Source organism: Dermatophagoides pteronyssinus, unplaced genomic scaffold (assembly GCF_027571235.1).
Source record: "Dermatophagoides pteronyssinus isolate colony J.1.1.1.1 unplaced genomic scaffold, Derpt_VIB-CSIC_2022.12 sq0006, whole genome shotgun sequence".
Classification (NCBI taxonomy): domain Eukaryota; kingdom Metazoa; phylum Arthropoda; class Arachnida; order Sarcoptiformes; family Pyroglyphidae; genus Dermatophagoides; species Dermatophagoides pteronyssinus.
The window spans coordinates 176,496-191,364 of record NW_027461530.1 but is presented as its reverse complement, the minus strand read 5'-3'; the positions used below and the strand labels follow the sequence as shown (position 1 = coordinate 191,364).

The window sequence follows — 14,869 nt, the reverse complement described above, 5'->3', positions numbered from 1 at the left end:
AGTTTGTTTTCATTCGAAAATTGTGCAAAAAACTACTTATAACATTTGTATGTCGACGGTTATTATTCACTGGAATGTCTATTTCTTTGATTGCTATCAAAATTGTTCTATCAAAATCGTCGGAGAATTTGAAACATAAAATTGACTTTGTTGGTAAGTGTCAAATTCAAACCCGAAAAAATCTAATAATATCTATTTTGTTTTACAGCCAATAGATATCTACATTTAGCAGCTACAATGTCCAACAATTCTCAACAACAACAGCCAACATCGAATGAATCATCGAAAAAATTTGATCTTCGTGAACCACATGATATTACAGTTGAACAATATCAATTACCATTTTGTTTAGGAAATCATAATGTTGAAACAATTCAAGGTATACTTTATCTTTTTAAAGAAAATAAACTTACACCATTGGGTGAAGAATCGGAACGTAGTGATATTATTTGTATGCTATCGGTAAATGCAAATAAATCGATTCATGATATTTTACAATTTACCGCTCCATTCAGTGAAGATATTCAACATATACAGATTATTCGTGATTCAACTCCTAATCAATATATGGTAAATATTTCTGATTTAAATTCAATTCCTCTTATTGATTTGTCTTTAAACCTATAGGTTTTATTAAAATTTCATAGTCAACGTAGTGCCGATGAATTTTATAATTCTTTCAATGGTTCTACTTACAATTCTATTGAACCAGAAATATGTCATTTAGCATTTGTTGCTATGATTGAAGTATTGGATGATTCAAAGCAATCATCACAATTACCTATTACTGGTTTTACTGAATTACCTACCTGTCCTGTTTGTTTGGAACGAATGGATGAATCAGTTCAAGGTATTCTAACCATTCTTTGTAATCATTCATTCCATGGAAAATGTTTGGATCAATGTGTTGATTCTAGTTGTCCGGTTTGTCGTTATTGTCCAACACCGGAAGCAATGCCTGATAGCCGTTGTTCAGAATGTGGTTCACAATCAACAGCACAAGATTCATTATGGATTTGTTTAATTTGTGGTCATATTGGTTGTGGCCGTTATTTAAAAGGACATGCATCTAAACATCATAAAGATACTGGACATACATATGCTATGCAATTAGGTCATAATAATCGTGTTTGGGATTATGCCGGTGATAATTATGTACATAGATTGTTACAAAATAAAGATGGTGAACCAGTCGAATTGAAAGCAAATCAAAGTGGTGGCCAAACTAATCAATTAATGCATGATGAAAAAATTGATTCCGTTCAATTGGAATATACCTATTTGTTAACACAACAATTAGAAAATCAACGTCATTATTATGAAGAAACTATTAATCATATGGAAAAAGATAAAGAAAAACAAATGAAAGAATTGATTGATAATAATGATCGTCTCATGAATGAAAACAAAAATCTTATCAATTGTATTGATGAATTAAAACGATCCAAACAACAATTGGAAAAAAAATTAAATCAATTGACACAAAAATTACAGAAAACATCGGCAGATCTGCAAGAAGAAAAAGAACTGAATAAATGTCTTCGAAAAAATCAAGATGAATATACCAAAAGATTGAATGAAACGGAAAAAAATTTGCAAAATTATAAAAAAGAAAAAGATGCAGAAATTGATGATCTCAAAGAACAAATGCGTGATTTAATGTTTTTCTTAGAAGCAAAAGAAAAAATTCAAAATATACCCAATGAAACATTGAAAGAAGAAATTGAAACAGGAAAAATATGCATCCAACAACAACAACAACAATCAACGAGTAAAACAAAATCCTCCGGTCGTAATAAAAAAGTTAATAAATAAATAGTGTCTTCGTCATCAAAATGTGAATTTTATTTTATCAGAATCAGAATTTGAATAAATCTAAAAAATTATTTTTTAAAAAAATGCATTAAATCAATGAATTTCAATCAATCAATCAATCAATATTCTTACCGTCACTATCGCTATCATCATCGAAAATGCTTTTCTTCTTGCTTTTCATTGTTTGTTGTTGTTGAGATTTTATATTTTCTGAATGTTTTTCTTCAATTTTTGGCACTTTTGAAAGTTTTGATGATTGAAATGCAGGAAAACATAGCTCATCATCATTATCATCGCTTTCAGATTGAAAAAGAATGCTTGTCTTTTTTGTTGTTGTAACGGATTTTTGTTGTTGGTTTCGTAATAGATTTGGTCCTTTAAATATATCATCATCACTGTCCGATGAGTCGAATAAAGATTTAGATTTTGTTTTAGGTAGCACAGAATTATTGTGAGATGAATTTTGCAAAGGCATTTTTGGTTCAATTTTTTCATTCGTTATAATTATTCGATCAGGTTCTTTCGTAATTGGTGAATTTGGTTTTTTCAAATTTTTATCCTCAACAACATCATCATTGAATAATGATTGAGAATTTGAAAGCGAAGCTTTCAGTGCATTTCTTGTTGGTGGTTTACGTTGACGATTAGAACCTAACGATGCTTTATGTTTAAGCATTGAATTTAATTCATCTTTTGTATCGATTATTTGAATGTTGTCATCTTTCTTTTCGGGAATCGAAACAGCAGCAGCAGATGATGATGATGAAGGAATGGTCGTCGTTTGTTCGGACGATAAAACTTTACTTTGCAAAACAGAATTAAGCTCTTTGATCATATTAGAAGAAAATGTAGATTTTGATTGAATTTTTCCGGTAGAAATCAATATTGGATCTGACACTGAATCATCAACAATTTCATTAATTATCAGCGAATTAGCATCTGAATGTTTTTCCGATTTATTATTATTGGGCACTTTTGAAATTAATTGATTAAATAGATCATCATCATCATCATCATCGGAAGAGAATATCGATTGATTTAAAGTAGTTTTTAAGGCAGATTTTCGACTAATTTTTGACGAACTAAATATATCATCTTCATCAGAATCATCATCAAAATTGAGAATTTTTTCCGCATTGTTACTATGTTGTTGTTGGATTTTTGATTTTTCCTGATTATTTTCACTTTGAACATTGGTCTGTTTTGGCAAATCTTTTGCAGAAACACTGCCGTCATGTGATGAAGATATTGAAGCTGTATGAAACAGATTATCATCATCAATATCATCAGGTTCATCGAATACTATAGGCTTATGGGTCAGGTTTGGTCGAACAAAAATATCATCATCATCTTCACTACTTTCAGCTAATAATGGATCTTTATTCGAATGATTTCGAATTCCAATCAAATTTTCCACTGATTCGAATGGTTTCGAAGTACTTGGAACATTGGTTATTTCCTGATCAACATTATGATCGCTGGAAAAAGATTGCTGAAATTTTTGTTCCTCATAACCATCCAACAAGGTATTCGCAGCATGATCAATAATATCCTGATTATTATCAATCAATGTCTCTGATCTATTGGTTAGGTTTATCACAGTGTCCAAATGACTATCATCTGTTTTCATTCCAACAAATGTATCTTTCAAATATTCATCACTTCCGATTATATAAGGTAGATTTCGATGTGCAAATAGATTTTTTTGTGAATATAATTTGTGCAGAAGATTATAGCTATTGTTTTCATTAAAATCTTCCGAAGAAATTTTGTATTTCGAAATTAATCTTTTTAAGGCATCATCAATGGAATTTTCTAGTCGATTTATAAGTTGTTTTTCTTCTCCATCATCATCTTTTGTTGTTGGCTGAATGACAGTAGTCGTGGATGAAGTGATTCGATTTAAATCAATGTTATTCGTTTTTGAAGTAATGTCCTTAATATCTTCATCATAAACACGATTTTCAATAAATTTAACATTGGTCAATATTAAAATACTTGTTATTAGATTATTGATTTTATTTGCAGAGGTCTGTGTGATTGACAAAATACACTTGAATGTTTTGTTTCAATGTTTTTCTCAAGAGACTTACATTTGTTTTATAAGATAGATCATCAATTTCAAGTAAACTTTGTCGAATTTTGTTTAGAAATCCATCACCAGTATTTTTTATCAATCCTAAAAGCTACAGAAAAAATGTGATTGAGTTTTCCAACAAAAAAAACATAATGCAACAAAACAATTACTTTTAGATCAGAAATTAGATTCCATTTGGATTTATTTTGTTCAAGTTCATCAATCGATTCGAATCTTTCTTGATCTTGGTTCTAATTTTGAAAAAAAACAATTAAATTAATTGGTTCAACAAAAAAAATTCCTCATAATTACATCGGACATGATGAATATGAATTGAATTAAAGTTTATAATTTTATTGTTTTGAAATTAAATAATTTTGAAAGAAAAAGGTGTTTAGAACTAAAAAAATAGAATTCAATAAAATTCTATTCCAACACCAATCAGACCATTTGAGTAGATATATAAGAAATTGTTAGAATTTGTATATCAGTGAAATACCGTTCGATTTGATTATCATTTGGTTTCTTTAAATAGAAACCAAATCATCAAAAATTATGTTTTGATTACATCAGCAATAAACGAAAAAACTCCCGAAAATGTTGACTAATCTAGTCCAATTTATTAGTCAAGAATTGGGTTTTCCATTCGAAGCTCTTGTTCTATTGACAGCAGTCATTTTAACATATCCAATATGTTTATTTTATTCACTGACAACACAATCAAAATCTAGTCGTTTTAAAAGTTTGTATTTTCTATTATCCGGGCTATGGTTAATTTTTTGGGCATATGGAATCGATGCTTTTCATTCATTGATCAATTGTTGTTTTTGTTATTTTATATTGAAAACGATACCGAAACGATTTGCTGTGGCCATAAATTTCATCTTTACAATGATATATCTTTTGTATGGATATTATCAAACACAATTGGATTGGAATTATTCACTATCATGGACAATGCCACAATGTTTGCTTACATTACGTTTGATTGCCATTTCTTTTGACTTGATGGATGGACAACAAATGAAGTCCGTAAAAAAGGTATTTTTTTTGTTATCATTCTTAAGATTGAATAATGGAAAAATGAAATTTTTCTTCACACAAACAGGATTCCATTAGCAGTTCTCGTCATATCGATACATCGATCAAAAACTTACCAAATTTTATCGACTATCTATCTTATTGTTATTTTCCTGGTTCATTTTTTGTCGGTCCATTGTTGAATTATGTTTCATATGAAAAATTATTGCGAACAAAAACTATTGATATAAACTCACAGAACAATAAAATACGATCAAGCATTATTCGTCTGATTGGAAGCCTATTGATAACAGTCATTTATTTTTTTGGTTCAAAATATTGGCCCGTTGAATATCTGTTTAGTGAAGATTTTTATAAATCTTCATTCTTTTGTCGATGGACAGCTATTGCAATGGTTAGCAAAATTTATATGTACAAATATATTCTTTGTTGGATGATTGCCGAATCATCTTGTCTGGTTACTGGTCTGACACAGGATGGAAACAAAATATTTCAAAATGTTAATTTGTTGGCCTATGAAAAAGCTACATCATTCAATGCTATAATCCAATCATACAACATAACAACCAATACGTTTGCATTCAAATATGTTTATAAACGATTAAAATTTCTGGGTAATGTATATCTTAGTCAAATATTAACATTATTATTTCTTTCGATTTGGCATGGTTTCGAAAGTGGTTATCATTGGGCTTTTTCAATCGAATTTTTATTAGTATATTTTGAAAAAAATTCCTTTCCATTTCTTCGAAAATATCGACAAAAATATTTAAAAAAATCTAACGGATCAGATTTAATCATATGGATTATTGGCCGTATTTATACATTCTATTTTCTTGGCTATGGATTTTTATCATTTATTTTTCTTTATCAAAAATTATGGTGGCCAATATTTAGTTCAATATATTTTATAGGCCATCTATTACTTGTATCTTATTTTTTGGTCACAATAGTCTACAAATACATACATAGCAATAAGACACAGAATGATTGATTCGATATGTAATGTTTTTATTTTTATCAAAACAAAACATTAATTTAACAAAAATAAAATAAAATTTGATGATGATAATGATGACTGGGGTGTGATTGTGATGGTGATGAAGAAAAAAATCGAAAAATTTACAAAAAACAATGAAAAAAATTTGATTGATCACTAAGAATTAGGATGAGAAAAAAAATTCAAAATTTTAAAAATTCAAACGTAACATGGACATAAATGTTCGTGTTGATGTTTGTAATTGTTGTTGTTGATTGTTTCGAATTGAATATGCACATTGTACAACACATGATTGATCGGATAGAATTTGTTGTACTGTAAAGCTCGTTAATAAATCTTGACAATTTTCCACACGTATCGATTGACATATCGTCTAATCGAAAAAAGAAAAATATTCCATTAAATGGATTAAATGATTGAATTTTTCAATAATAATTACCCCTTCAGCACTACAAAGACAATTCATACAAGGACTTAGACGGCCATATTGACCAAGTAATATCATTTGGCCACCAATTATACAATGTTTATCATTAGTTTTCCATTTATTCAGATCCATTTCGGGCAATGATGTACATGGTATACGTGGATTTCTTAATCAACCAAAAAATCAATAATTGATTATAATCATAAACAAAAAAAACTTACAAAAATAAATCATGTTGATCCATGGATTGTTTTTGTATATGTGTGATTTGATCACTATTTGTACAGATAATTTTCGATAATGTTACTTTACGTATTTCGGCCAATTGTTCCGGTGTAAAACGAGTGAAAACATTTGAATTTTCATACCAAAATCTATCACATTTACGTAATGTACGAAATTGTTGGCCAAGTAAACAACCGATTGTTGGTCCTACCAATGCACCATGTAATGAATTTTCCGATATACCACCAGTGAATAGGTCAATATCATCGACATGACTTTTTTTTTGTTTTAGAGAAAAATTCATGTAATTAATATAAATGGCATTATCATCATCATCAGCAGCAGCAGTAGCAGCAATACTTACTCATAAACTAATTTCAATTTTTTAATAACAGGCGTGGGAATTTCTTCGCTTAAATCTTCAAAATTTTTTGCTACTGTCATATTACACAGTCGACGATAATGATTGTATGATGGTAGACCATGATCACGTGCTCGTTGTAAATTCAGCGCAATAAGATCCATTCCGGAAAATGGTTTTTTCAAATCTTCAAATAAATGATTTGTTATCTCTTCAGTAATAGAATTGTCAAATTTTTCGATACTAGATGTAACCAGGCCACGTAATAATTCATCAATTGCAAATGCTAGTTTTGTGTGGGAAAAAAATTGAATTAAATTCGTTTGAATTAAAGAAGAAAACATAAAATCTCAAAAAACTCACGTTCGTAAAGCATGTCTGAATTGAAAAAACCTTCACGTAATTTTAATGGCTGTTTAATGGGTTGATAATTGATATCAAGACGTTCAAATGATGGCTTTAACAATGTATGTCCTAAACGGAAAACAGCAGCTGAAAATTCATTTTTAATGGTTGCATCACAATCACTATCATATCCATTAAAATAACCATTATCCAATAGATTTAGATCAAATTTTGTCATATAATCACGACCAAGTAATCGGGGTAGAAATTCTCCATAGGTAATTTGTTGTAAAAATGCGGTAATAATTTTACGACTTTCTTCATAAATAGTTTCATCATCCCAATGAATATTGATTTGTGCAAGTTTTTCAGCTATTCGATTATGTTCACGCATTATAATAGTATGTATACCTTTTGATGGTGTAAATTATTCATTTTTGGTAGGAGGTAATTATAATAATAATGACTTACAGGTTAAACTTGGTTGTTCACTTGAACGATGATCACCAGCATCGAAACAAAATCCTGATGGTGCTTTACATTCAATATTATCAATCGTTTGCGGCAGTAAATCTTTCATATTACGAATGCCATGTCTAGTTGAATTAAGTTTACCACGTCTAAGTGTTCGCAATCGATGTGCATCACAATAATTTGATCCATATACTTGTGAACCTTTTTCAATACAGATCAGATTAGATTAGATAAGGTAAGCAATAATCATCAAATATACAAAAAAACTAACCATCAATAAATGATGTAAGATCATTCATTTGTTCACGAGGACCTAATGTTTGTTGGGCATTCATTGAACGAACAAAATGTAGACAACGATTTTTACTATTACGAAAATGTGGATCATTTTTCGGTATAGTAATTGGCCAACATTCCGGATGAATAGTTTTATGTGATTGACATGATTGACAATCTAATAATTGTCCATTTGTTGTTAAATACATTGGTGTAAATGTTAGATCATGATCAAGAAACTGTTTGAGTGGTTGGAATGAATGAAATTATTTATCTATCATTTTGTAAGCAATCTATTTACCTGTCCCCATTGCATTGTCATCAATGACTATGTAAGAAAGAAGAATGATTTTAAAAAAATTCAAAAAAGTTGATAAAATGAATTGAGGTAATGTAAGGAAAACGATACTTACATAGCGAACATGTGGTGAACGAGTATCACCATGAACAACTACAGATATTAATCGTGGTGATGGTAGATTTTTATTCTTTTTCACTGAAGATTTTCTTGGCGCACCAATACCATCTTCATAATTTGGTAATAAAAATCGATTAAACAAACGCATACTGATACCGAATTCTGGATGTTGCAAATTATTACACCATCCATTAATTGTACGATATTTTCTAGTATAATCACATGGTAATGAATAATCTTGACATTGTTCAACAATATTTTGATTCTGTATAAGTAGTTGATTTTTAAGATATTCACTTAGTTCATGTTGTGGTAATGATGTGACTAAATTTTGTATATCATCAATGACATCATTACTTGCTTCACGATCTCTACCATTACGAATTTGTTTCAATAAACCATGTGTTGCTCTTTCCAACAGTAATGATTGATTATTAAATAATGCTGTTGTTGTTTGTCGTTTTCTTCGTATTCCACGATTATAATGCATTTTTTGTGCCCGAGATAATCGACTACTATTGAATGGTAGTGTTTTTTCTCGTTGATATAATTGATCAACTTCCCTTTTAGCACGATGTATTACTTTTTTTATTGATTCATCATCGATTGGTAATGGTGCACCTAATCTTGATTTGTTTGTACGCCATTTTTTTAGATTCATTTTCGGTATAATATCCGTACTGCAATATTGAAATGCATTTAGATAAATATCCGATGCAATCATTGGTGATGGTTGTACGAATTCCATTTGATCACCATTATCACAAATAATGCGTGCTAATGATGATTTTCTTATTTCAGCTAATTGTTCCTCGTTAAATGATGATGGTGGCATATCATTTTCATACCAAAATCTATCACCACGACGTAATGCATTAAATTGTCTAGCTAATAAACAGGCAAATGTTGGTCCAACTAAACCACCACGTACTGGTTTTTCAGCTAAACCTCCAGTCAATAGATCAATATCTCGAACATTTCTGTTTCGAAATGAAATAAAAATCCAAAAAAAACACGTTTAATGAGATACAGTGAAAACACACACACAAACATTATTTAGCTTACCTGTACAGACTGGATAAACGTTTAAGTACATCATTACGCATGGTTGTGGATAAATCTTCAAAACGATTAATTATTGGCTCAATTTGACAAGCCCGTCGATATTCAACATAACCAGGAAGTCCATGATCTCTACCTTGTTGTATAGCATAGGCAACAAAATCGAATGCCTCTTTATTAGTCATATTAATTAGGCCATTGGTCATTTCATCGGTTACAAATGGATCGGAACTTTTTGCATTTTGACTGACCATACCCATTAGATATTCATCCAGTTTATTGGTATATAATTCATTTGGATTAAAAAATGATTCAGACATTTTTGTCAATCCGATCATATGTAATTCTTTGGAATATTTTTCCATTGCTGATGGCATTGTTGTAAATAGAAAATGAAAAACCGAATTAGCAACAGCATTTTCCATTGTTGGATTAATATTCATATCATATTGACGATAAAAGCCGTCTTTAAATAATCTTAAACCATAATTATCAATAGTTTCTTCACCCAATACACTTGGCAATAATTCATTATAAGTTATATGCTGCATTTGTGCACCAATAATTTTTCTTGTTTCTTCAAATATTTCATTATCATTCCAATGAGGATTTAATGCCGAAAGTTTACGTGCAATTCGATTATGTTCACGCATAAATAATGTATGCATTATGGTTAGACCAAGATTTTCATTCACTCTGATAATGAACAACGGAAAAAACAGATATGAATTAATTAATAAATTTATCAATGACCACCTAACTGGATGATTTAATTTGCAAATTTCAAATAAAAAAAAAGTAAAAGAGAGAAACCTGTCGTCACCGGATTTGAAACATTTTTGATTGCCGCTCATTTTGCAATCCTGTGAATTTTCATCCTGAATGGGCAACAACCCTTTGCTTTTTTCTGTCTCGGTAAAGAAAAAAAAACAAGTTGACAAATAATGAATAAAAAGACGGCATTCAAAATCGATAAAAAAAGAATGAAAATTACTTGATAATTTAATGCTTCTGAGTTGACCGTTCTTCATCGATCTTAATGATAATGCTTTCATTTTGGATGAACCATAAATAGTGGATCCATCAAGAAATGAAGATACCTGTATGAAATTCGGATTTGGATGTAAGGATGTCATTAAAATGTCATTATTTTCATGAATGAATGTTAACAATGTAGACAATAAAAAAAAATATGTTTGAACTAAGCAATTTTATTCTATTTTTGATCTTTTTAATCTTACCTGATTGATTTGTTCTCGCGGACCTAAACTACAACGATTTTTTATTGTTGGACTTGATCGTACATATTCCATACATTTTTGATTTAATTTTTGCATTAATGGATCATTCTGGGTTATTTTGATTGGTTGACATTCCGGATGAATTAATTCGGTTTTAGTTAGACCACAACAACGAATACGTTGACCATTAAAACCAATCGATTGTGCAACATTAGACAGATCATGAAATATAAATTGACCCAAAAATGATGTCATCGTTGTGATATGTGAAAAAGGACTTTCATTTCCTTGGTGTATGGCCAATGAAACTTGTCGAGCTGATGGTAACTCGGAACCAGAAATTGAACGACGAATTTTCGAAACACCATCACCATAACGTGGTACTAATGCACGTTTATATGGTATATTTGCACAACCCCAATCCGGATTTTCAACATTATTACAATGACCTGAATAGGATCGATATTGACCAGGATAACAGACTAATGGATTGGTTTTTGGCGCAGGACAATTACGCCATAATGATGTTGATTGAATATTTAGATCGGCCAAACCGAACATTATTTGATCTAGATTCAGTTTATATCTGTGTGTTTGTTTTCAAACAAATAATATTGATCGAGATCGAAGTTATTCAATAGATGATCGAAATGTCAATACAAAAATCATTTACCTACTTTTCAACAATCATATTGGTTGCTTCTTCCGCTATTAATGCTGCACGTGAAAGATTTTTAACCAAACCGTTTGATGATGTTGATGCTCCAACTAGCCAGCCAATTGATCCGGGTTTTTGTGCTGCATCTATCGTTATCAACAAATCCAGAAATTAGACAATTCAATAAACATTCATCACAATATGGAAAAAAACCCACTATTTTTAAATATATTCGGTTCAATTGTATCGAAACGTTTGTTTACTTTTTTTGTTGCCAAATCAACAATATGATCAAGATTCATACCGGACAGTTTCGTTATAAATCGTTCATTAAATGATGGTTTTGTTTGAATATAATCTAAAAATTGTGAATTAAAATTTGTCTACACGCAACACCACCATCCCCACCAGAAAATTTGATTAAATGAAAAGAACATAAGGAAAACAAAATGAAATTCTTACATCGAAAATAAATCTTCCATTATTATCATTAATATTGCTTAAAATGGATCGATTTTTTGGCTGTTGTTGTTGTTGTTGACGTTTATCACGTGCGGATAATTGAAATGATGTTCTCGTCGTAATACCATTTATTGTCCATGTTTGTTGATCAGCATTTATAAATAATATTATCGATAATAATGTTGTTAAAGTCATCAATAATGAACATCTAAACATGTTCATTATGAATCTATCATCATTTCATTTCATTTTAAAAAAGAAAAATTGAAATTAATTGGAAAAAATTATGGAATTTTCTTTTTTAAATGTTTTTTCTTGTTAATGTTCTGAATGGCCTTCAAATTTTTTTTGAATAAAAAGAAAAAAAAGATAATGACTTGAATACAAACAAACAAATCAAATTTGGCATTTTTTTCCGCATCATCTTTTTCAGTTTTTTTTGGCAATAAAAATTTTGAAATTTTTTCTTTAAAAAACTGGAAAAAATTCTTTCATATGGATATGTTTCACACAGGTGAAAATTGTTCCAAAAAATCTTGTGAAAATCATCATCATCATCAAAAAAATAAGGATCGCCACGTTCCAACGTGTTCTACATTTATCAATTTCATTTTCATTATAAAAATTTATTTTGAGAAAAAAAATTTCTTTTGGAAGCTTTTATTGGATGACACCATCATCGTCAAATGTCCCATTGTTTATTTTCGGTGCATCTTTATTTATTTATTTATAATGGTAAATTTTGAACTCAAACATCATCATCATTATCATAATAATCGCAATAATAATTTCAATATCAATCATCATTGTCGTTCTTTTTATATGACTATTGTTCAACTATTATCACATCATCATCATTATCATTTGAATAAAATGGAACAAAAACAAAGATACTTTGCTTACTTCCCGTTTGCTGGTTTCATTCTATACAAAGAATGAATGATAATGATTCATTTCAACGGAATCTGGAATCAATTTTTTTTTGTTTGGTGATTTCTTCACGAAAATCCAAGTTTCTCAACATACCGAACAAGGAAAAAATTTTTCCGGAAAAGATAAAAAAAACGATTTAAAAAACTTACATTTTTTGGATTGTCCAAAGCATCGTTTTCGTCGTGGTCGTCATCGTTATCAATTTGGCACTTTTAAAAATTTTGGCTTAAAAAAAACTTCTTTTTTTGGCAAGCAAGAGACCGGATAATTGTTGATTTTTCTGAAGTAAAACACAAGATGATTTTGTGATCATCATCCAAATCATGAAATTTTTTGATTTATCATCACCATTTTAAGAATTTTTCATTTGAAAAAAATTGTTTTGATCACAAAATTCAATTATAGATAAAATCATTAGCTTTGTTTTGAAGAAAATAAAAGGAAGGTTATTTAATCCTTTTTTTCTGGCTTGTTTCAAATCAATCAAATAATCATTATTGTAAAAGTTTGTTTGGGGATTTTTTTTCAACAACAACGACAACAGCAAAACAAAAACTATTTTAACGCGTTCGCTACCAGCGACGCATATATGCGTCGTTTATTTGCTGTAGTTCTATGTGTTTTTCGAAATCTCCGGTAGCGAACGCGTTAAAAAAATCAAAATTCTGAACACATAACATTGAAAATATTTATTTATTAATGGCACACACACACACGCACACCAACCACATAATTTTTTTTTCAATTTTGAAGATGATGTTTTGTGTTTATTTTGATGAGAATTTTCACATGGTTAGGATAATATTCACTATTTGTATTTGAAAGAAGAAAAATCATTGAGAATCATCATCATTATAAGATGAAAATACATACATCTTTTAAAAAGCAAAAATTATTATTATTTAAATTGAATAAAATTGTTTTTTTCTTACCTGCTTCTGCTTGTTATTTCATTTTTTTTATATTTTCTTATTCAAGATTGACCATCGTGTCTTAACAATTGCGGTTTAACAAATATATTTTTTTCCTACATTAACAACAACAACAAGCATTTTGATTCAAGATAATTTATAAAGATGATGATGATGATGAACCGTAGATATCACAGCTAAATATACTATTATAATGCCTGTATCCTGTTCATTCATTCAATCAAAGTTGATTCAGCCACATTGAAAAACCCAGTGAAAAAAGAAGAGAGAAAGTAAAAAAAAAGACACTAAGGCGCGCAAGGTAAGCCAGTTTGAATCATTATAATCATCATCAAACATCACTTTCTCTTTGAATCCAAATAATAAAAATCTCTTTCGTTTGACATTTTTTTTCAAAAAAAAACATCCAAAATTTATGTTCATCTCGAAAATGAAAAAAAGTCTCACTATAATAAATCTAATAAATAAAATTAAAAGAGAAGCTTTAATGTTACTTGTATGGTGATGATGATGGTCATGGTGATGGAATTGTATTGATGATGAAGGATGTTCTGTTGTTTTAAAGTCGGGGACAATATGGATCATTGTTTGATTTTGGCTATGTGTGTTTTGTTTTATTTTTCAATTAATCATTCACCTTCATGTTTTTCATATTTCATTTTTGTCCTTGGAAATGACATTTTTCTTCAAACACAAAACGTTCTTAAAACGGACAAAACCTTTTTATATAAAGACAGAAACTCATTGATGATTACTATAATGTAATCATGTGTGATTGATTTGTGAAGATGTTATCTAAACATACTTTTAAATTGTTAACAAAATAAACAATAAAACAGCGATTATCATTAGTGATGAAAATTATAATATGTGTTTAACATGAAATTATTCGGCTGTTATTTAAAAAAGAATTATCATTATTTGATTAGAAAATGAATTATGGTAAACTAGGTATATCTGGGATTGTCCATTAAATTTTTGTCAAAATTTTTTCCAATAAAGAATTTTCCTTTTGAAACAAAAGGTGAGCCAACATATACGATGCGATTGGATTAAATTGATGATGATCTGAATTTGATTGATGATGATTTTTGTTTCATTATTTTTCTGTTTTGTTTTGTT

The 14,869-nt window shown here is 29.3% G+C and overlaps 4 protein-coding genes across 5 annotated transcripts; 2 read left to right on the top strand and 2 right to left on the bottom strand.

Moving 5' to 3' along the window:
- Window positions 1-18: 18 nt before the first annotated feature.
- Window positions 19-1,908, top strand: LOC113796293 (BRCA1-associated protein-like). Its single transcript, XM_027346534.2, has 3 exons — window positions 19-153; window positions 209-570; window positions 628-1,908. The coding sequence occupies exons 1-3, from the start codon at window positions 75-77 to the stop codon at window positions 1,813-1,815; spliced, it is 1,629 nt and encodes a 542-aa protein (XP_027202335.1). The 5' UTR covers window positions 19-74; the 3' UTR covers window positions 1,816-1,908.
- Window positions 1,824-4,339, bottom strand: LOC113796344 (uncharacterized). The gene is made up of 5 exons (XM_027346603.2): window positions 4,205-4,339; window positions 4,063-4,143; window positions 3,909-4,001; window positions 1,948-3,847; window positions 1,824-1,875 (listed from the first exon to the last, which is right to left on the bottom strand). The coding sequence occupies exons 1-5, from the start codon at window positions 4,211-4,213 to the stop codon at window positions 1,859-1,861; spliced, it is 2,100 nt and encodes a 699-aa protein (XP_027202404.2). The 5' UTR covers window positions 4,214-4,339; the 3' UTR covers window positions 1,824-1,858.
- Window positions 4,340-4,347: 8 nt separating this feature from the next.
- On the top strand, window positions 4,348-6,008 carry LOC113796295 (lysophospholipid acyltransferase 5-like). The gene is made up of 2 exons (XM_027346536.2): window positions 4,348-4,933; window positions 5,001-6,008. The coding sequence occupies exons 1-2, from the start codon at window positions 4,490-4,492 to the stop codon at window positions 5,925-5,927; spliced, it is 1,371 nt and encodes a 456-aa protein (XP_027202337.2). The 5' UTR covers window positions 4,348-4,489; the 3' UTR covers window positions 5,928-6,008.
- On the bottom strand, window positions 5,928-13,658 carry LOC113796286 (uncharacterized). 2 transcript variants are annotated; one of them, XM_027346527.2, is made up of 17 exons: window positions 12,965-13,658; window positions 11,883-12,111; window positions 11,638-11,803; window positions 11,440-11,566; window positions 10,763-11,348; window positions 10,516-10,621; window positions 10,335-10,428; window positions 9,525-10,217; window positions 8,455-9,439; window positions 8,343-8,369; window positions 8,037-8,280; window positions 7,763-7,966; window positions 7,310-7,702; window positions 6,950-7,232; window positions 6,582-6,860; window positions 6,373-6,526; window positions 5,928-6,306 (listed from the first exon to the last, which is right to left on the bottom strand). In XM_027346527.2, exons 1-17 carry the CDS (start codon window positions 13,006-13,008, stop codon window positions 6,124-6,126), a joined length of 4,797 nt encoding a protein of 1,598 aa, XP_027202328.2. In that variant the 5' UTR covers window positions 13,009-13,658; the 3' UTR covers window positions 5,928-6,123. The 2 variants fall into 2 exon arrangements, with proteins under 2 accessions (XP_027202328.2, XP_075676288.1); XM_075820173.1 differs by lacking the exons at window positions 11,638-11,803; window positions 11,883-12,111; window positions 12,965-13,658 and having other exon boundaries at window positions 11,436-11,566.
- Between the last annotated feature and the right edge of the window lie 1,211 nt (window positions 13,659-14,869).

Bases quoted from the DNA above. Each gene is read 5' to 3' on its own strand.
- LOC113796293 (XM_027346534.2), top strand. From the start codon at position 75: ATGTCTATTTCTTTGATTGCTATCAAAATTGTTCTATCAAAATCGTCG. The intron at 154-208 runs GTAAGTGTCAAA...TTTGTTTTACAG, and splicing joins ACATAAAATTGACTTTGTTG to CCAATAGATATCTACATTTA. The intron at 571-627 runs GTAAATATTTCT...TTAAACCTATAG, and splicing joins CAACTCCTAATCAATATATG to GTTTTATTAAAATTTCATAG.
- LOC113796344 (XM_027346603.2), bottom strand. The intron at 4,002-4,062 runs GTAATTGTTTTG...TTTTTTCTGTAG, and splicing joins ATCTAATTTCTGATCTAAAA to CTTTTAGGATTGATAAAAAA. The intron at 3,848-3,908 runs GTAAGTCTCTTG...TCAATCACACAG, and splicing joins ATCTATCTTATAAAACAAAT to ACCTCTGCAAATAAAATCAA.
- LOC113796295 (XM_027346536.2), top strand. From the start codon at position 4,490: ATGTTGACTAATCTAGTCCAATTTATTAGTCAAGAATTGGGTTTTCCA. The intron at 4,934-5,000 runs GTATTTTTTTTG...TCACACAAACAG, and splicing joins AAATGAAGTCCGTAAAAAAG to GATTCCATTAGCAGTTCTCG.
- LOC113796286 (XM_027346527.2), bottom strand. From the start codon at position 13,008: ATGACGACCACGACGAAAACGATGCTTTGGACAATCCAAAAAAT. The intron at 12,112-12,964 runs GTAAGTTTTTTA...AAATGATGATAG, and splicing joins CTTTGGACAATCCAAAAAAT to ATTCATAATGAACATGTTTA. The intron at 11,804-11,882 runs GTAAGAATTTCA...TGTTGCGTGTAG, and splicing joins ATGGAAGATTTATTTTCGAT to ACAAATTTTAATTCACAATT.